At 39.3% G+C, this 22,823-nt stretch overlaps 1 protein-coding gene across 4 annotated transcripts in view; it reads left to right on the top strand.

Annotated features, from left to right (window-relative positions):
• Positions 1-467, top strand: part of COL12A1 (collagen type XII alpha 1 chain) — a 121,072-nt gene extending 120,605 nt beyond the window's left edge. For all 4 annotated transcript variants that reach the window (XM_059178470.1, XM_059178473.1, XM_059178474.1 and 1 more), the window contains one exon: positions 148-467. In XM_059178470.1, the coding sequence (XP_059034453.1) occupies positions 148-323 (176 nt within the window). In that variant the 3' untranslated portion in view covers positions 324-467. The remainder of the gene's footprint in view (positions 1-147) is intronic.
• Positions 468-22,823: the final 22,356 nt, after the last annotated feature.

Here is a 22,823-nt window from a genome sequence, read left to right as displayed (position 1 = left end):
GCAAATGGACGTAATCAGAACATTGTAACTTATCTATTTATAGTGATGAGATTAAGACTGGAGTGCCATCACCTCGGGTGATGAATTAGCTTTTGCTGTGTGTGTGCCTTCCAAATCATGCCATAACTGTAATGTTGAATCGGACAGAGCCCTACGTGCCCGAGGGCGGGGCCTACCTGCCCGAGCGCGAGCCCTTCATCGTGCCGGTGGAGCCTGAGCGGACGGCAGACGAGTACGAGGACTACGGCGCCGACGAGCCTGGCGACGAGCAGCCTCCCCACGGGCGCTGGCGGCGCGCCCTGCCCCGCAGCGCCCGGCAGTGAACCTGAGACCGCGCACCGGGCGGCCACTCTGGGGGGAGGTGTTGGGATTTTCATTTACAGGTCAGACAGAGCAGTGTACGTCTTATCTGCGATGTTTCTTCCAGCGTTGCTTCATCCAAGAGTACGCTTTCTGACTGTAGAGAACCTTGTTTCTGCAGGAAACCTAGCTCGCTGCACGCAGTTTTGTAGACATTTTTGCCTTTGCCCTTGAAATGCTTGCAAAATATTTTGCTCGCGAAAGCTGCAAGGAGAGAACGTGCCTTGTGACTTCAATTAGCACAAAGGGCAGCCTCAGTGAAACTCTTAGGTTAAGCAGTAAGTCCTGGAACCCAGAACTACTGTATATTTCCAGAGGGCAGTTCATCTTTTCCAATACTTGTTTGCAATTCAGTTACACCACGATTAAAGTAATTCCCCTCCTCAAAGCAAAAAGGAAGAAAAAAACAACTCCATTGCAATTATTTATCTTCCTCTTCTATCTTCTGTTATGCATTAGGGCATACATCTCCTTTAACAAACACAAACCTTAAGCCATTTAGCTGAAATTACTGTATCAACTGGATACAGTTCCATATTGCCTTAAACCTCCTTGTTTTAGACACACTAACATTTATGCCAAATTGCAGATTATTCTGCAGAGATGGAATTGCATGTTTGTGTTGTATATTTAGTATGAACTATTTTTTTTTCAGAACATAATGTTTCTTAGTTATCAAAAGCAGTTGGAAAATGTTTGCAAGACTATGAACATAGAATTGCTGCTTTTATATTTTAACTGCAGATTGTGAATTTCACTGCCTTATATTATTTATTTCTGAAACAAAAGAGGCATTTTTCAATAAAACTACTGAAAATTTGACATGGTATGTTCTTTCTTTGAATGGCCTTTTGGAGTGTTCAGGCGGTTGTCACAACAAACAAGTTTATATCCTTGGATACGGTTACAAATCTTGCTAATACTATTAAATTATGCTAAATAACTTTAGATTTTTAATGATACGGTGAAGTCATAGAGAATGTTGAGAGCCTTAAAAAGCTCAGCAGATTCCAGAGGCTTTATTGGGAATGTAGAGGATGTGTGGGTTGGTGGAAAAACAACGAGGTATCCTAGGAGACCCCAAACAACTAAATAATCTTTAACAACCCACATGATTTTGATTTAATCACCTTCCTATACCATATTTTACCCAACAACATGTTTAATGCAAAAAGGAAAATTCCTTAATGGAAATTTTTACATTTAGTTTTAAAAATGTCCTAAATGTAAAAATTTCCTTCTGCACCTTAATGAATTCAGTAACTTCATTCTAAATAGCAAAGCAAACAACGTAAGTGTTGGTTTGAAAGAACCAACATCAACAGAAGAAGAGAGGTAGCAATAAAAAATTTGCTGCAGAGAAAACATTTGAGTTAAATACTTCCTGGAGACCAAGATCAAAAGGAAATGACATTAAAAGAATATATTGTGCTCAGGAAGTTTCTAGCACATAGTGATAAAATCATAGCATTCACAGGTAATTCCCCAGTACCTACATTTTATTTATTTATTTTTTAATTATTATGTTCATTTAGCCAGCATATAGTAAGTACATCATTAGTTTTTGATGTAGTGTTCAATGATTCATTAGTTGTGTGTAACAAACCAGTGGTCATCACCACACGTGCCCTCCTTAATACCCATCACCCAGTTACCCCATCCCCCACCCCGTCCCTTCTGTAACCTACATTTTTAAAGTTAGAAGAGACCACCGGGATCATTCCAGTTCAGTTCTTTGTTTTATGGAGAAGGAAACAGACTCAGCTAATTAGCATAAGAACAAGACCAAGACTCTAGGTCTTATGGTTCTTTTTTTTTTTAATTTTTAATTTTTTATAAACATATATTTTTATCCCCAGGGGTACAGGTCTGTGAATCGCCAGGTTTACACACTTCACAGCACTCACCAAAGCACATACCCTCCCCAATGTCCATAACCTCACCCTCCTTCTCCCAAACCCTCTCCCCCCAGCAACCCTCAGTTTGTTTTGTGAGATTAAGAGTCACTTATGGTTTGTCTCCCTCCCAATCCCATCTTGTTTCATTGATTCTTCTCCTACCCACTTAAGCCCCCATGTTGCATCACCACTTCCTCATACCAGGGAGATCATATGATAGTTGTCTTTCTCTGCTTGACTTATTTTGCTAAGCATGATACGCTCTAGTTCCATCCATGTTGTCACAAATGGCAAGATTTCATTTCTTTTGATGGCTGCATAGTATTCCATTGTGTATATAGACCACATCTTCTTGATCCATTCATCTGCTGATGGACATCTAGGTTCTTTCCATAGTTTGGCTATTGTGGACATTGCTGCTATAAACATTTGGGTGCACATGCCCCTTCGGATCACTACGTTTGTATCTTTAGGGTAAATACCCAGTAGTGCAATTGCTGGGTCATAGGGCAGTTCTATTTTCAACATTTTGAGGAACCTCCATGCTGTTTTCCAGAGTGGCAGAGGACATGAAAAGACATTTCTGCAAAGAAGACATCCAGATGGCCAACAGACACATGAAAAAGTGCTCCATATCACTCGGCATCAGGGAAATACAAATCAAAACCACAATGAGATACCACCTCACACCAGTCAGAATGGCTAAAATCAACAAGTCAGGAAATGACAGATGCTGGCGAGGATGTGGAGAAAGGGGAACCCTCCTACTCTGTTGGTGGGAATGCAAGCTAGGTCTTGTGGTTCTTAACCCAATTTTACTACAAGATGCACCCTCTCTGCCCTCCTGGGAACACTTACTTTCTGGGCAGGAGCTTTCAAACCTTAGAGTTCTATGAGTTTATTCTGATGGATTTTCTGATTCATTTGCATTTCTGATGCTCCTTAATGAAGAGCCCCTGTATCAGGAGATTGAAGACAGGTTCAGTTCCCTGTCACTGACAGCTGGGTCCCAAGGCCACATAAGTTTGGAGCACAAAGGAATTCCATCTTCTCTCACTGGCTCAGTGTGGGTTTGAGTCTTGACATTGATGATGCACTGAATTAATTACCTGCTAGTCTGTGCTGGGAGAGGAGATGAGGGGTCAAGGCAGTTCTAACCAGGGGATAAGCACAAAATTAATATTTAGCTGAGATTATATGTTGTGGTTTTTATTATCATAGTATATTTTTTCCTTAGGTTTGGTGAATCTTACGTTAAAATTATTTTTGTAATACCTCTGAGTGAATACAGATACGTGATAGGGAGAAGTGGCCAGGTAGCCTCAGTTTAGAAACTAATGGCAACATGTGAATGTTGGTTTATTTATTCAGACTTACTTTTGAGGGAACACTTATTCTAGCCCTTTACATTTGAAAGTATTATAAATTCATTTTCTATAATTTATATTAGAAGGTAGGGCTCTTATTTTTAAGAAACTAATTTGAAAAGTGGGAAGGGACTGTAGCTTCTAATGAGGTCTACTGTGGGAGATATTTCAAAATTTAATAACAGCACATACAGAGATAGTAAATTTCTGAATATTCTTATAAGAATATTTTGTACAGTGGGATTAACAAATTTTTAAAGTACATTTGACAGGTGGCTGCATGTATATTTTCTCAGATTTGTGAGCATCTGCTTTGAGTCTGTAAAGAATTATGCTGCCTATGGGACTGCTCAAGCTTGCATTTAATTTTTGTACAACTAAGTTGAATATAATTGTTCCTAAGTATTCATGATTTTTAATATATATTGTACTGTATTTGGCACATTAGGTTAAGTCCTCATTTGGTCTTAGTCATAATTTCTCTATAATAAAAGGGGTTTGATTATACTACCCTCATATGGTTTGTGTGCCTTATAAAGAGTAGCTGGTTATATAAAGAATAGCTGTGTTAAATCTTTTTTGTTTTCAAAGACGATCTTTTAAGTACAAATTAACATTGATCCCAAAGTCGCTCTATACTTGCGGTTAGAAAATGAATTTAAATGTGAATGTCTAAATGAATGCTTATTAACTTTTTCACTCTTCAGTCTGGTTGCTGAAGGCTATTGGAAAAATCACAAGGACTTGCTTTCAGGGGATGACCTATGTGTGGTCCCCATGCTGATGTCTTACTTGGTTCTATATCGGTACATTCAACAGTATATCCCTCCTTGAAGTTCTATAGACAACTCAAAATTAACACATTTGATATTTACTAGGATTAGAATTCAGTTGTGACCAACAGAAAGTCACAAAATAACAGTAGCCTAAACAAGTAGTGATGTCTTTATTTTTCATGTTTAAAAAGTCAAAGACCCAGACTCTTTCTCTCTTGCTGCTCTTCCTTTTGTGGTTTCCATGGCCCAGTTAAACTGAGGATCCAAGATTCTTAATAGAGTTCTGGCTCTGATGTCCGTATTCCCCTGTAGGAAGGAGAAAGGATAGGAAAAACCCCCACCCTTCCATTTAAGTACACTTCCTGGAAGTTGCAAATATAACTTATAACAACACATTTATATTCCATACCATTAGCCAGAACTTAATCATTTGGCTATATCCAGCTCAAAGTGTGAAATGTTACCTTTATTTTGGGTGGCCATGTGCCAAACAAAAGTCAGCTCTCTGTTACTATGTGAGAGGGGAAAGGAACACTGAGGGTCAACTGAAGGCTTCAGTCTTAGACAGTGTCCAAACCTCAGCATATCTCTCCATAAATCTGATTTCCTCCATTGTTCCCCGCACTCTCCTACCATTAACTTCCTCAGGCCAGAAATTTGAGAATGACCTTAAACCCTTCCTTCCTTCATTTCTCACATCTAATCAGTGAAGACTAGCTAAGTGAACTCCTACATATATCTGAATCACCCTTATGATGCAATTGTTACTACTAGACTTTTGGGATTTCTTGTCATGCCTATAATAAATGGTCTCTTAAAGGGTCTCTTCTCCTATAGCATTGGGGACCCTCAAATAAGTCTTCAGATTCCAGAATGAGTCAGCATGTTGGAGATGGAGACCCCAGATATCTACTTTAAATGTGTATTTAAATGTGTATTTTAAATATATTCTTCATGTGAGTCATAATGATCAGCCAGAATGGGAAACTTTTACACCTTCTGTCTTTGGCTTTGGATATATTTTTTATGCCAAAACTATATTTCTAGGCCAGTCCTTTCTTTTGATCCTTTAGTATATATCCAACTGCCTTGGTACATATCCAGTTGGACGTTTTACCAGGCATTTCAAATTCAGTACAGACAAAGTGAAATGTCTCACCCCTTTGCCCACACCAGATTTTTTCTACAAGACAAGTTTCTTGTCTTTGTGAGTGATACTCTCTCAAATGCTTAACTCAGAAACCTGATAAGTAACATGACTTTTCTTTCCTTCACCTCCTACATTCCATCAATCACTGAATGCTTTTGATTCTATCTCCCAAGCATCTTTCAACTGTTCACCTCTCTGTATCCCTGCTGCCATTCTCTCCCTCTAGGCCCCATTGACTGGTCTGGATTCCTCAGAAGTCATCTATCTTTCCAGCCACTCTTCCTTCACTTTAATCCATTTTCCTTACAGCTTAGCAACCAAGATGATTGTTAAGAATGCAAATCTGGGGGTGCCTGGGTGGCTCAGTGGGTTAAGCCACAGCCTTCAGCTCGGGTCATGGTCCCAGGGTCCTGGGATCAAGTCCTGCATCAGGCGCTCTGCTCAGTGGGGAGCCTGTTTCCTCCTCTCTCTCTGCCTGCCTCTCTGCCTACTTGTGATCTCTGTCAAGTAAATAAATTCTTTTAGAAAAATGCAAATCTGGTCACATCACTACATTTCTTAAAAATTTTTAGTGGTGTCTAGTTCAGAAGACTTATCAATACTCATTAGTCATTAAAGACTTGAGCTCTTCCTAGAGCGAATGATACTTCACTTGACATCAGAATACCTCACTTATCTCATTTGATTTTCTCTGACTATGCCGGACTTCCTGCCTGACCCCTCCATTGTTTTGAGCATTCAGATGTGTTATTTCCTTTCCCTAGAACATGCTATCTTCATTTGGTCAGGTCTTTAATCCTTTAATTTGATACTGAAATAATCACTTTCTTTGGGACACCTGTCTTATCACTTCCCAAGTTCAAGATTCCTGCAAAAATCATATTTATTTTTTTCACTCTTGTGTTCCTAGCAGTTACCAAAGTGTTGGCATTAAGGTGGTATTCAAAGGTATTTTTATTGAATGAATAACTTCAGGTGGAATAAACTATTTTCCTTGACTTGCCAGATTCTATTTGAGACATCAAAATACTGTATGAAGATTGAGTGATTCATGTGTAATTGAACTTCTTCATGCCCACTTTGTTGCAGAGCAGTGTTTTTCCCTCCTACCCTCTGCAGGAGCCACCAGTGATAGAGTCTTGATTATTCCTTACTTTGAGCTGTTCTATAATTATGCTTCTTTTCATGGTACTATCCTTCTGTTGGAGGAGGACATAAAGAGAACATAACCACCAGCTGACCTATGAGATGGACCTGGGCAATCAGAGGCTCTCTCTGTCTCTGCCCTTCCCATCCCCACACTAGGAGATGTTTCAAGGATACAGTCTTGAGAGAGTCAGGTGTTGTTGGGAACATCTGGACTATATACAAGACTGAAACCAGTTAAGAACTTTGTATATACTTTTTTAAGATTCTCGTGGCTGGATGGGGCTATCTACTTATCTTGTAGTTGCCCAACACAAGCCTTATAAATTCCCTTGCTTGTTAAAACTGCCAGCTACCAATATGGAGTGGTCTGCCTCTTTCTTTGTTTTCCCCTTGTCTTCTTTGTATAGGGACCAGTTTCATAGGTTTCTTTCAAGGAATCTCTCAAGGTTTTAAACCAACAGTTGGTAAGCCAGCTAGGACAGATGGGTGTTGGGAGAGAGAGACATCCATGAAGGAAATCCTATGTTGATCATTGACCTCTACTGGGGAAGGGTGGCCCATATGTTAAATACTTGTGGCCCACAGTGTGCAACTGCAGAGACACCCTGAAAATGCTGGCTGGTCTAATGCACTTGTTGGAGGAACTGTGCATAGTGGGGGTGGGGGGCACTGTAGCAAAGAGAAACACATGGCTGCCACAGGGGGATGGGCTCTACTTTGGATAGTTTGGCTGCACATCCGTGAGCAATTAAAGCTGAAGTTGAACTAGAAAGCTGGAGGTAGAGCTGAGATTAGAGAAGGATGTGAGGTTGTCCGCAACGCTGTTGGATTTGGGGCTGACAGATGAGGTGAGAGAGCAGGATAGTAAGTTGGAGACCTTAGCATGTCATTCTGGAAAAGTAGAGGTTGCAAGCCGCTATGAATGGAGGTGGAACACTAGTGACATAGACCCACGGACACAAAGAGGTGGAATCCCTGGGAAAGTGAGGAGAACAAAACGGAGGAGGCTGTGGTGATTGACAGTGGAATGGATGAACATCCCATGCCATCTGATTTCTAAGACAAAAGGAGAGCACAGCGACTGCAACCCCAGTCAGCAGGGAAGCCCTCAGTTCATGATGAGAGAATATACTCCCACTGAGGTTATTGTTATAGCTGCCAAGTTTCAGCAAAAGGCCAGGGGAAGTATCCAGCTGTAGTTAGTGAAGGTGGGAGTAGGGGTAGGGGTGGGTTGGGGGATGGGGTGGAGTGGTGGTGGGAGTGTGATGAGAGGCAGTGGTATTTTTCTGACTCATCAGGAAATAAGGAAAAAAAGAGAAACATTACTACACCATGCCCCCCAGTAGTATCTGTGCTTAGGGGCTTCAAGGCCCTCATTACTGTATAGATTGGATTATTTTAATCTGCAGGGAGACTTGGCCCAATGAAGGGGTTTCTCTTCTCCCTGGACATGTGTGAACCTGGAAATATCTGAAGGAGGTACAACAAATTCCTAGGGAGTAAGAAGTGAGACAGATCATCAATACCCTTGTCTTTGAAGGCCCAGATTGCATCACACTCACTGTAAGAAGGAAAGCCATACTCCAGTCTACCCTCGTTGCTGGTATGGATGCTGATGTCCATGCTGAGCCTAGTTGTGGGACAAGACATTTATGATATTGAGTCATCTGTTGCTGATCTGGGGGAAATGGACTAATCCTGGGAACTGGAATGCTTGTGGGAAAAACTCAAGATAGGGAAGGAGCTTGAAAAGTCAAAAGTTTATTTCAATCAATTATAAAGTAAAAAAGTAACCCAGAAGCAAATGTGGTTTTACTTTATTGATGCCAAGATCTCACTTGAAAAAGGCTGCACATGAAAAAGTGCTCCATATCACTCAGCATCAAGGAAATACAAATCAAAACTACAATGAGATATCACCTCACACCAGTCAGAATGGCTAAAATCAAGTCAGGAAATGACAGATGCTGGCGAGGATGTGGAGAAAGGGGAACCCTCCTACACTGTTGGTGGGAATGCAAGCTGGTGCAACCACTCTGGAAAACAGCATGGAGGTTCCTCAAAATGTTGAAAATAGAACTGCCCTTTGACCCAGAAATTGCACTACTGGGTATTTACCCTAAAGATACAAACGTAGTGATCCGAAGGGGCACGTGCACCCGAATGTTTGTAGCAGCAATGTCCACAATAGCCAAACTATGGAAAGAACCTAGATGTCCATCAACAGATGAATGGATCAAGAAGATGTGGTATATATACACAATTGAATACTATGCAGCCATCAAAAGAAATGAAATCTTGCCATTTGTGACAACATGGATGGAACTAGAGCGTATCATGCTTAGCAAAATAAGTCAAGCGGAGAAAGACAACTATCATATGATCTCGCTGATATGAGGAAGTGGTGATGCAACATGGGGGCTTAAGTGGGTAGGAGAAGAATCAATGAAACAAGATGGGATTGGGAGGGAGACAAACCATAAGTGACTCTTAATCTCACAAAACAAACTGAGGGTTGCTGGGGGGAGAGGGTTTGGGAGAAGGGGGGTGAGGTTATGGACATTGGGGAGGGTATGTGCTTTGGTGAGTGCTGTGAAGTGTGTAAACCTGGCGATTCACAGACCTGTACCCCTGGGGATAAAAATATATGTTATAAAAAATAAAAAATTAAAAAAAAAACTAAAATTTTCTTCCTTAAAGGATGCAATAAAACAACTTATTTTAAAGTGAAAAAAAAAATAATAAAGACAGGCTGAAACCTAATAATTCGTTGGCCAGCCTATGGAAAGCCTTGAAAACGGACAATGATTCAGACTTACCCCATCTGCCCCCATTATTCCTTATGTCCAGTCAGCTCCAGCAGAGGCCTCAGGGATTTAGTCCTGTCAGGGTTCGGGCCACTCACACCCTGGGTACAGGGTGTAGGCCAAGCTTTCCTGTAGGTGAGGGCTGTGGGAGGCAATCAGAGGCTTCATGTTGAGCTCACTATAAACATCCCAGATATAAACAAAAGACAACTGTTCTCATTGTTACTAGAGCTGAATGTACTCTAATACATGATCACTCTCAGAAGTTTTATGGTCCTCTTAGTAGTATGGATGGTTAGGATTATGGATAGGAAGTTCCCTTTGACAATGCGATATGGACATTTTCTTTCATAAGAGAATATCATATCTCTTCATTACCGGGAAAAACATTGGGAATGGACATTTCACAAGGTCAAATGCTAAACACCTGTACAGGTGAATTCTCTCTCTAGGTTATAGTCATGAAACCAGTGCTAAGGATAAATGCCAAGTGGGAACAGTAAGAATGGCAACCAGCAAATAATATAAATTGGAGGTAGGAGAACAGAACCAATTGGGTATTGCACTCCTTGACCATTGTGCTTTCAACAGCCTGGTATTGCTGGTAAAAAAGCCAGGTAGCTCATGGCAGAAGACTGAGGACTATTAAGAATTCAGCAAGTTTTACTCTCCATCCATGTATCTATGCCCAGTATTGATGCCATCTTAGATACCTCGACCAAGGTCCTAGGAGTGTGCCACATCGTACTGGACTTAGAAAATGCAAAAATGCAAAAATCTGTCTAGCTGCTGCGTGAGACGAGCCTTATAAACAAGTTTTCTTGCTTATTAAATCTGCCCCCTACCAGTGGGGAGTGATCTGCCTCTCTGTTCGCTATCTCGACCTCTGAGCGCAGGGGTCAGTTTCGGATTTTACCTGGGAATCTCCTGGTGTTTTGAACCAACACTTCTACTTGTGAGTTTGTGGCAACATAAACAATGAAGAGTAGATAACTGACTAGATTATAGGAAACAATTCATGTAGTCTTCTTCAAGGTCGATAACTGGAAAATGAGAAATAGAGGTTGTTCCAAAGTCTCACTGAGTTATTAAATCAAAAAACCTCAGGCATTCAAGCAATGCCACACAGAAGAAAGTATGTTTTTATCTTCTTTCATTGAAAAGAACTCTTTGGTCCAAACCACTCCCTCCAGAACAATACCTCACAGGATGGTTAGATAGTAATGTTTGCTATGAAATCGATGTTGTTGAGAGACTGTTGTCAGTCATTGGAGTTTTTTTTTTTTTTTAAAGATTTTATTTATTTATTTGACAGACAGAGATCGTAAGTAGGCAGAGAGGCAGGCAGAGAGAGATAGGAGGAAGCAGGCTCCTTGCTGAGCAGAGAGCCCGATGTGGGGCTCGATCCCAGGACCCTGGGATCATGACCCAAGCCGAAGGCAGTGGCTTAACCACTGAGCCACCCAGGCACCCCAGTCATTGGATTTTTTGACTGTAGCTAAAGTTACCCCAAATGGGATAACCAAGCATATAAAATGGGAAATACCTTTAATCAGAATGTTTCTCAGGGTTGCCAAATCAAAGCAGATGTGAGATATTTATCAATTTAAATTTCTGCTGTTTATATACCTCAAAGCAGAAGCTCCTGAACATGTTGTTTAAGGTCAATTTATTCGAGTGGAAGCCAACTAACAGAATTTACAGTTTCCTTCGAATATACCTTTAACTTTACGTTTTCTTATAATGTATATTTTGTTTTTCTCAACCTCTCATTTCTTAGTTTCTCATCTAGCAATATTAATCTTAGAACAGAACACGAAATGTAATTGATGCAAGGACATATTAAGTTAGATTTTAAGAGAACTTCTAATAAAGTTATAAAATATTTTCCATGGCTGTTTTAAAGATAGAAAATAAAACAGATATGTAAGCTCTTTCGTGCCTGGCATGATGCTAAATGCTTCCGCTCAGGGATTCTTGAAAGTATTATTATTATTTGTATTGTACAAATGAGAAAAAAAACTTTCAGAAAGTTGGACGGCTACTGAAGTTCATACAGTTAGAAAGAGAGGAGGCTTCCACTTGACACCTTTCTCCTATACTGTGCTGTCCTCACCTGTGCTGGTGTCCTCAGAGTTTTGTCTCCAAGTCATGCTGCAGTTAAGAATGGGAACTTTGCTCTCCACTAGACCTGGGTTTGAGCCTGAGTGTGGGTGATTTCTTAAGAAGTTAGTTTACCTCTCTGATTCCAAAGTTCTGAAAACTCAGCCCTGTTCAGCGGGGAGTCTGCTTCTCCCTCTGCCCCTCCCCTCATGTGTGTGCATGCATGCATGCTCTCTCTCTCGCTCACTCTCTCTTAAATAGATAAATATTTTTTAAAAAATTAAAAAAAAAATAAAGGCCAGATACAAATCCTGTTAGAAGGTATTTAGAGAGTTCCGCAGTAGCTATTCCAGTTCATGCAAGGGTGGTTCAGCTCACTTCCCAGACAAAGCTTTCTTACTTTCCCTTCAATTTCCATTCCATTATGTGAAGTTTTAACACCTGTTCTCCTTTTTCGTGTTGATAACTTATACTCCCTATTTTCAGTACTCTTCCCAATCGAGTGAGAGGAGTTAATTATGTGAACGTGTCTAGCACATTGGTCACTAAAAATAAATGCTGTCTCTCTCCCCACAATAGTTCCAGTAAATTGGTTTTAATGTGATTGGATTTCTCAGGGCTTCCTGGAGATCAAGGTGAAAGCTATTGTAAAAGGTTTTAGTAAAACTCTTACGTGGCAGGAATTGAACGTTCCCTGCCTTGACTTAACCCAATGGAAGAATGTGGGGGAGGAACACGGTAGGGCTGCATGAAACAGGGAAACTCTGGGAATAATTTTTTTTAACCACTATCAGAATTTGTTAATGAGGAGAGTTTCATAATTTTTAAAGGTATTGGAATTATGTCTTTCTTAAATAACACTGTGTTCTTAGGTTGTGAAGCCAAGAGTTACATTTTAAGAATAAAACAGGAAGGGAAAGCAACTCACCCATAGCTTGGCAGTGCAGTAATGGAAAAAGAAAGGTTTTGGAGCCAGGAAGCCCTCAATGCAAGTCTGGGCTTTGCCACTTATTAGCTGCTTTGTAAAAGTAATTCAACTTCTCTGAACTTTACTTTTCTAATCTATAAAGTGAATATATCTCCCCTTGTAATGTTGTATCAGAGGTAATCCATGCATAAACACTCAACATGTACTAATTTACCTTTAATCTAGTGGAAAATCATAAATAGGGAGAATTGGTTTTTCAACATTTGATACAGGGCTTATTTCCATGTGGATGTTCTGTCATTCATTATAATGAGTGGGATACCAGAAAGCTGTTACAAGGGAGGGAATGTACCAGGAAAAAATGTAGCTTTTTGCACAAACATTCTTTTATACTGTCTAAATTGGGACTGATTGGGAATTCCTCTTCTGTTCTCAAGTTAGTCAGCTATTTAGCAGAATTATCTTTATCATGGCATATTTCTTAGCAGAGATCTATCTTGAATTTAAAGGACTGTCAGTGTCTTCAGAATTGATATAAGGATTAGATACCACATGTTGGCAAAACACATGTTCAAGAAATTCTAGGTCTTGTTACTAGTGGAAATACCTTAAAAGACCTATCAATTCAGACAATGACACCAAGAGTTTAGTTACATTTACTATCTGAACTGGATGCAATCTAATTGTTTACTGTGACTTTATCTTGAGTATTTTAAGAGCTTCCTCAAATTGGGCTGGCCACTAAATGCGTTGTTGACTAAAGTATTCCTCTGACTTCCAGCATATCTGATGTGTAAATATTCTGATCTGCAGATGAATAAAGTGTATGTCCAGAAAATCACTCCAGCAAATTTAGAGCTTAATAATTTATTTGTGAACGGAATGCATGCCTCTTGGCCATCTCTTCAAACACTGACAACATTCCACTTTTTTAGAATTGAAGGAAAAGCAATAACATATGTCAACCAGGAGTCAAAACACCCTTTGATATATACTGTGGCATACAGCTGGGCGAGGGAGTCACTCAGATATCCTGGACACAGAAGCTTCATATGGGTTTTGTTTGGGGTTTTGAGTCTGGTGGGCAGGCAGCCCTCTCTTCCTGGAACTTATGGATAGGGAGAAACTTCCTAAAAAGTTGGCCCAACTTCTCATTAGATCTTTGGTCACTAGTGCACCGAAAATGACTAGGCACTTGTATACTACTTCAGTGAAATCTAATGAAGATATTAAAATTGAGTGTGATAAGATGATAACAGCTGAATCAGATTGGCAGGGTGGGTGAGGGGCAGTGGGGGATTAGTAGGAGGGAATCTTCTTGAAGAAGGTTATACTTATGCTAAGTCAAAAAACAACAGAAGATTTCCCCTTTATCACTCTCAAGCATGATGCTAATTCAAATATCTTTTGTAAAATGTGGCCTCATTGTTCCTACAACATAGTAGAAAACAAGTAGTATGTAGAAAGATTACATTCCATAAAGGCTAACGTATCTTTACAGTGATAGAAACTGATAGATCTTTTTAGTTCTGATTTTTAATGAGTAGTCAACATTTAAGTTAATTCACTAACATTATTAATAATACCAAACATTTATTGTTTTACCATATGTCACTATGGTACCAAACATACAATAGGCATTAAAAGAGCTAATACAGGGACGCCTGGGTGACTCAGTTGGTTAAGCAGCTGCTGTCGGCTCAGGTCATGATCCCAGCGTCCTGGGATAGAGTCCCACATCGGGCTCCTTGCCCAGCAGGGAGCCTGCTTCTCCCTCTACCTCTGCCTGCCATTCTGTCTGCCTGTGCTCGCTCTCCCCCCCCCCCCCGATAAATAAATAAAATCTTAAAAAAAAAAAGAGCTAATACATGGAAAGCACTTAAATCTGTTCATGCCACATGGTGAATGTTCAAGAACATTTTTAGCAATTATTGTTATCACAATCTACTATTATATACAACTTATTATATAATAGATATGTGGACAAAGTTTGAAGATATTAATATACTCAGGGTCATAGACCTAGTAAACAACAAATTTGGGACTGGAATTCAGGAATCTCTAATTCAGAGTACAAACTCTGGATCATTGTGATATACTCTCAGTTTGTTGAAATTATTTTCCAACAATCTGTGAACTAAATTCATATTAAGTAATGGTGGAGAACATGAGTGTATACATATTACTTTGACCTACACTATTGGCAGTCAGTTTTTAAAGCTCTGGTAACACGTTGTATATTGTAAAGAACAATTTATTCATTAGTGGTGTTAAAAAATCTCTGGAGATAAAGCAGATATGCATGAACAGGGGGTACAGATACACCAGGAATCTAATAATGCTGGTGAAAAAAAAGTTTCACTGATGTGGGACTCAATCCCTGTACCTTGAGATCATGACCTGAGCCAAAGGCAGACACCTAACAAAAGAGCCACCCAGGCACCCAAAGTTTTGACTCTTAATTTTGACTCAGGTCCTGAGCTCAGGATTGTGGAAATAAAACCCGTGCTGGGCTCTGTGCTCAATGTGGAGTCTGCTTGGGTTTTTCTCTCTCCCTCCCTCTCTGCCCCTCTCTCAGCTTGCACATACTCTCTCTCTCCCTCTCTAAAATAAATAAATAAAATCTATTTTTAAAAATAAAGAATAAAAAAAAGAATGAGAGAAAAATCAACAAAACCAAAACTCGATTCTTTGAGAAGATAAACAAAACTGACAAATCTTTAGCTTGACTGATCAAAAAAAATAAAAGACTCAAATTGGAGAAATCAGGAATGAAAGAGGGATATTACTTCTAGCTTTTAGAAATTAAAAGAATTATAGAGAAATATTATGGAAAACTGCATGCCAACAAATTAATTTAGATGAAATGGTTAAATTTCAAGAAGTATGCAAGCTATCCAAGCTGACTCAAGAAAGAATATGAATATCTATAGAAAGTGAAGAGATTGAGTTAATAATCAAAAGCTACCCTAAAAGAAGTCTCATGCACAGATGTCCTCACTGCTAAACACTACCAAACATTTAAAGAAAAATCAATAACAGGAGGAGTCAAGATGGCAGAGGAGTAGCAGGCTGAGATGACATCAGGTAGCAGGAGATCAGCTAGATTTTTATCAAACCATTCCAAACACCTATAAATCCAACATGAGATCTAAGAGAAGAAGAGCAGCAATTCTAGAAACAGAAAATTGACCACTTTCTGAAAGGTAGGACCTGCAGAGAAGTGAATCCAAAGCCATGGGAAGATAGACCGCGGCGGGGAGGGGTGGACTCTCAGCAAGTGGAGGAGTAATGGAACACAAAATCAAAACTTTTAAGTCTGCTTCACTGGGGGACATCGCTTCAGAGGCTAAGCCGGCTTGAAACCCATGTGGGGACAGCATGGTCTCAGGTCCTGCGGGGTCACAGAAGGATTGGGGGTGTCTGAGTGTTGCAGAGCTCGCAGGTATTAGAGCGGGGAAGCTGGTTACAGACACAGAGCTGAGGAGTGAGCTCTTAATTTGGCGTTACCTTAAACTGTAATCTGTGGCACACTCAGGCCAGCACTTTGTGAGTAGGGACCCCACAAGATCTGGGGAGACCCCCATGGAAGAGCACAGGGCTCTTCTGGGTTTGGAGACAGGCAGGACTGTGTGCCAGAGACAGAGACACTTGGTCACAGGTTGGGTGAGCTTGGAACGTGGCTGGAGGCCAGGGAGACGGGAGTGATTGAGTGCTTTTCTCCAAGGGTGCACTGAGGAGTGGGGCCCCGAGCTCTCAGCTCCTCCAGGCCAGAGATTGGGAGGCCGTCATTTTCATTCCTGTCCTCCAGAACTCTACAGAAAGAGTTCAGGGAACAAAAATTCCCAAAAGTGAACCCAAGCAGATTACTTAGCCTGGCCCCTGAAAAGGGTGGCACAATTCCGCCTTGGGCAAAGACACTTGAGAATCATTACAACAGGCCCCTCCCCTAGAAGATCAGCAAGAAATCCAGCCAAGACCAAGTTCACTTACCAAGGAGAACACAGCAGAATTCCAGAGGAGGAGAAAGCAAAGCATGGAATTCATGGTATTCTCCTCATGATTCCTTAGTCTTGCAAAGTCAATTAATTTTTTTTTTTAATTTTATTTTTTTCTTATGCTAATTTTTTTAACTTTTACTCTTTCCTCTTTTACATTTTTAAGTAGTTTATCTTAACAATATCTTTCATAAAAAAATCTTTTTTTGAACCTTCATTATTATAGTCTTATTTTATCCTTCATTGTATATAACTTCATTTTTTGTATACACATAGGGTTTTTTCTTCTAAAATAATTTGGGATACAACATTTTCTAATATATAAAAATATACCCTAAATCTAGCACAGGGTTTTGTTCTACTCTCCAGACTGAGAAAATTCTGTCCACTTCCTTTTTGTTTATTCTCCCAACCAATTTATCTTATCAACTCCTTTTTCAGAAATTAAAAAAAAATTATTCATCTTTATAGTCGTATTCCATCCCTTCATTGTGTTTACAATTATTTTGTGTGTGTGCGTGTGTGTGTGTGTATGTGTATTTTTTTCATTCTTTAAAATTTGGGGAGGTAGTTTCTTCTAAGAGACCAAAATACTCCCAAAATTAAGTGGGTAACTCTGTTCTATTCACCAGTCTAATCTATATATATTCTTTTTTATATTTTTTCCTTTTTTTTTCTTTAAAATTTTTTTTTGAACTTCTTTTTACTCCTTTTCATCCCACCACAATTTGGGATCTCTTCCGATTTGATTAAGCACATTTTCCTGGGTTCTTTGCCACCCTTTTAGCATTTTATTCTTTCCTTCATATATTCTTATCCAGATAAAATGACAAGGCAGAAAAACTCACCACAGGAAAAAGAACAAGAGGTGGTACTGAAGGCTAGGGACCTAATCAATTATAGACATGTCAGATCTAGAGTTCAGAATGACTATTCTCAAGGTGCTAGCGGGGCTCAAAAAAGGCATGGAAGACATTAGAGAAACCCTGTTTGGAGAAATAAAAGCCCATTCTGGAGAAATGAAAGAACTAAAACCTAACCAAGTTGAAATAAAAAAAGCTATTAATGAGGTGCAATAAAAATGGAGGCTTTTACTGCTAGGATAAAGGAGGCAGAAGAGAGAATTAGTGATATAGAAGACCAAATGACAGAGAATAAAGCAGCTGAGCAAAAGAGAGACAAACAAATACTGGACCATGAGGGGGGAATTCGAGAGATAAGTGACACCATAAGATAAAACAACATTAGAATACTTGAATTCCAGAAGAAGAAGAAAGAGAGAGGGGAGCAGAAGGTGTATTGGAGAGAATTATTGTAGAGAATTTTCCCAATATGGCAAAGGAAACAAGCATCAAACTCCAGGAGGTGCAGAGAAACCCCCTAAAAATCAATAAGAATAGGTCCACAGCCCGTCATCTAATAGTAAAATTTACAAGTCTGAGCTACAAAGAGAAAATCCTGAAAGCTTCCTGGAACAGGAAGTCTGTAACATACAATGGTAAAAATATTAGACTGGCAGCAGACTTATCCACAGACACCTGGCAGGGCAGAAAAAACCTGGCATGATATATTCAGAGCACTAAATGAGAAAAACATGCAACCAAGAATACTATATCCAGCTAGGCTATCATTGAAAATAGAAGGAGAGATAAAAAGCTTCCAGGACAAACAAAAACTGAAAGAATTTGCAAATACCAAACCAGCTCTACAGGAAATATTGAAAGGGGTCTTCTAAGCAAGGAAAGACCTTAAAAGTAGTAGATCAGAAAGGAACAGAGTAAATATACAGTAACAGTCACTTACAGGCAATTCAATGACACTAAATTCATCTCTCAATAGTTACTCTGAATGTAAATGGGCTAAATGCCCCAATCAAAAGACACAGCCTAAATGCCCCAATCAAATGTCCCATTATCAGAATGGATAAAAAAACAAAATCCATCAATATGCTGTCTACAAGAAACTCACTTTAGACCCAAAGACACCTCCAGATTTAAAGTGAGGGGGTGGAAAGTGATTTACCATGCTAATGAACATCAAAAGAAAGTTGGGTTGGCAATTGTTATGTCAGATAAATTAGGTTTTATTTAGATTATTTAGATTATTATATTATTAGATCAAACTAATTAGATTATTAGATTAAATTATTTAGATTATTAGATATTTTTATTTATATAGCCAAAGACTATAATAGGAGATGAAGAAGGACACCATATCATACTCAAAGTGTCTGTCCAACAAGAAGATCTAACAATTTTAAATATCTATGTCCCTTGATCCATTCATCTGTTGATGGACATCTAGGTTCTTTCCATAGTTTGGCTATTGTGGACATTGCTGCTATAAACATTCGAGTACACGTGCCCCTTTGGATCACTACGTTTGTATCTTTAGGGTAAATACCCAATAGTGCAGTTGCTGGGTCATAGGGCAGTTCTATTTTCAACATTTTGAGGAACCTCCATGCTGTTTTCCAGAGAGGTTGCACCAGCTTGCATTCCCACCAACAGTGTAGGAGGGTTCCCTTTTCTCCGCATCCTCGCCAGCATCTGTCATTTCCTGACTTGGTGATTTTAGCCATTCTGACTGGTGTGAGGTGATATCTCATTGTGGTTTTGATTTGTATTTCCCTGATGCCGAGTGATATGGAGCACTTTTTCATGTGTCTGTTCGCCATCTGGATGTCTTCTTTGCAGAAATGTCTGTTCATGTCCTCTGCCCATTTCTTGATTGGATTATTTGTTCTTTGGGTGTTGAGTTTGCTAAGTTCTTTATAGATTCTGGACACTAGTCCTTTATCTGATATGTCGTTTGCAAATATCTTCTCCCATTCTGTCAGTTGTCTTTTGGTTTTGTTAACTGTTTCCTTTGCTGTGCAAAAGCTTTTGATCTTGATGAAATCCCAATAGTTCCTTTTTGCACTTGCTTCCCTTGCCTTTGGCGTTGTTCCTAGGAAGATGTTGCTGCGGCTGAGGTCGAAGAGGTTGCTGCCTGTGTTCTCCTCAAGGATTTTGATGGATTCCTTTCGCACATTGAGGTCCTTCATCCATTTTGAGTCTATTTTTGTGTGTGGTGTAAGGAAATGGTCCAATTTCATTTTTCTGCATGTGGCTGTCCAATTTTCCCAGCACCATTTATTGAAGAGGCTGTCTTTTTTCCATTGGACATTCTTTCCTGCTTTGTCAAAGATTAGTTGACCATAGAGTTGAGAGTCTATTTCTGGGCTCTCTATTCTGTTCCATTGATCTATGGGTCTGTTTTTGTGCCAGTACCACGCTGTCTTGATGATGACAGCTTTGTAATAGAGCTTGAAGTCCGGGATTGTGATGCCACCAACGTTGGCTTTCTTTTTCAATATCCCTTTAGCTATTCGAGGTCTTTTCTGGTTCCATATAAATTTTAGAATTATTTGTTCCATTGCTTTGAAAAAGATGGATGGTACTTTGATAGGAATTGCATTAAATGTGTAGATTGCTTTAGGTAGCATAGACATTTTCACAATATTTATTCTTCCAATCCAGGAACATGGAACATTTTTCCATTTCTTTGTGTCTTCCTCAATTTCTTTCATGAGTACTTTATAGTTTTCTGAGTATAGATTCTGTGTCTCTTTGGTTAGGTTTATTCCTAGGTATCTTATAGTTTTGGGTGCAATTGTAAATGGGATTGACTCCTTAATTTCCCTTTCTTCTGTCTTGCTGTTGGTGTAGAGAAATGCAACTGATTTCTGTGCATTGATTTTATATCCTGAAACTTTACTGAATTCCTGTATAAGTTCTGGCAGTTTTGGAATGGAGTCTTTTGGGTTTTCCACATATAGTATCATATCATCTGCGAAGAGTGATAATTTGACTTCTTCTTTGCCGATTTGGATGCCTTTAATTTCCTTTTGTTGTCTGATTGCTGAGGCTAGGACCTCTAGTACTATGTTGAATAGCAGTGGTGATAATGGACATCCCTGCCGTGTTCCTGACCTTAGCGGAAAAGCTTTCCGTTTTTCTCCATTGAGAGTGATATTTGCGGTGGGTTTTTCATAGATGGCTTTGATGATATTGAGGTATGTGCCCTCTATCCCTACACTTTGAAGAGTTTTGATCAGGAAGGGATGCTGTACTTTGTCAAATGCTTTTTCAGCATCTATTGAGAGTATCATATGGTTCTTGTTCTTTCTTTTATTGATGTGTTGTATCGCATTGACTGATTTGCGGATGTTGAACCAACCTTGCAGCCCTGGAATAAATCCCACTTGGTCGTGGTGAATAATCTTTTTAATGTACTGTTGAATCCTATTGGCTAGTATTTTGTTGAGTATTTTCGCATCTGTGTTCATCAAGGATATTGGTCTATAGCTCTCTTTTTTGGTGGGATCCTTGTCTGGTTTTGGGATCAAGGTGATGCTGGCCTCATAAAATGAGTTTGGAAGTTTTCCTTCCATTTCTATTTTTTGGAACAGTTTTAGGAGAATAGGAGAACATGGGAGCAGCCAACTATATAAACCAATTAATAACAAAATCAAAGAAACATATAGACAATAATATAATAATAGTAGAGGACTTTAACACTTCCCTCACTGAAATGGACAGATCATCCAAGCAAAAGATCAACAAGGAAATAAAGGCCTTAAGTGACACACTGGACCAGATGGACATCACAAATATATTCAGAACATTTCATCCCAAAGCAAGAGAATACACATTCTTCTCTAGTTCACATGGAACATTCTCCAGAATAGATCACATCCTCGGTCCTAAATCAGGACTCAACTGGTATCAAAAGATTGGTATCATTCCCTGCATATTATCAGACCACAATGCTCTGAAGCTAGAACTCAATCACAAGAGAAAATTTGGAAGAACCCAAATACATGGAGACTAAAGAGCATCCTTGTAAACAATGAGTGGGCCAACCAGGAAATTAAAGAAGAATTGAAAAAATTCATGGAAACAAGTGATAATGAAAATACAGTGGTTCAAAAATCTGTGGGACACAGCAAAGGCAGTCTTGAGAGGATAATATATAGTGATACAAGCCTTTCTCAAGAAACAAGAAAGGTCTCAAATACATAACCTAACCCTGAACCTAAAGAAGCTGGAGAAAGACCAACAAACAAAGCCTAAATCCAGCAGAAGAAAATAAATAATAAAGATCAGAGCAGAAATCAATGAAATAGAGACAGACAAACAAAACAATAGAACAAATCAATGAAACTAGGAGCTGGTTTGTTGAAAGAATTAATAAGATTGATAAACCCCTGGCCAGGCTTATCTAAAAGGAGAGAAAGGACCTAAATAAGTAAAATCATGAATGAAAGAGGAATGATTACAACCAACACCAAAGAAATACAAAAAATTATAAGAACTTATTATGAGCAACTATACACCAGCAAATTTGACAATCTGGAAGAAATGGGTGCATTCCTAGAGACATATAAATTACCACAACTGAACCAGGAAGAAATAGAAAACCTGAACAGACCCATAACCAGTAAGGAGATTGAAGCAGTCATTAAAAATCTCCCAACAAACAAGAGCCTAGGGCCAGATGGCTTCCCAGGGGAATTCTACCAAACATTTAAAGGAGAATTCATTCCTATTCTCCTGAAACTGTTCCAAAAAATAGAAATGGAAGGAAAACTTCCAAACTCATTTTATGAGGCCATTATCACCTTGATCCCCAAACCAGACAAAGATCTCATCAAAAAGGGGAATTACAGACCAATATCCTTGCTGAACACAGATGTGAAAATTCTCACCAAAATACTAGCCAATAGGAGCCAACAGTACATTAAAAAGATTATTCACCACGATCAAGTGGGATTTATTCCAGGGCTGCAAGTTTGGTTCAACATCTGCAAATCAATGTGATACAATACATTAATAAAAGAAAGAACAAGAACCACATGATACTCTCAATAGATGCTTAAAAAGCATTTGACAAAGTACAGCATCCCTTCCTGATCAAAACTCTTCAAAGTATAGGCATAAAGGGTACATACCTCAATATCATCAAAGCCATCTTTGAAAAACCCACCGCAAGTATCATTCTCAATGGAGAAAAACTGAGAGCTTTACTGTGAAGGTCAGGAACATGGCAGGGATGCCCACTATCACCACTGCTATTCAACATAATACTAGAAGTCCGAGTCTCAGCAATCAGACAACAAAAAGAAATTAAAGGTATCCAAATTGGCAAAGAAGAAGTCAAACTATTGCTCTTTGCAGATGATATGATACTATATGTGGAAAACCCAAAAGACTTCACTCTAAATCTGCTAGAATTTGTGAGGA

This window comes from Mustela lutreola, chromosome 6 (assembly GCF_030435805.1).
Source record: "Mustela lutreola isolate mMusLut2 chromosome 6, mMusLut2.pri, whole genome shotgun sequence".
Taxonomy (NCBI): Eukaryota; Metazoa; Chordata; class Mammalia; order Carnivora; family Mustelidae; genus Mustela; species Mustela lutreola.
The sequence above is the reverse complement of the archived record's forward strand: the minus strand, read 5'-3'. Positions and strand labels throughout refer to the sequence as shown.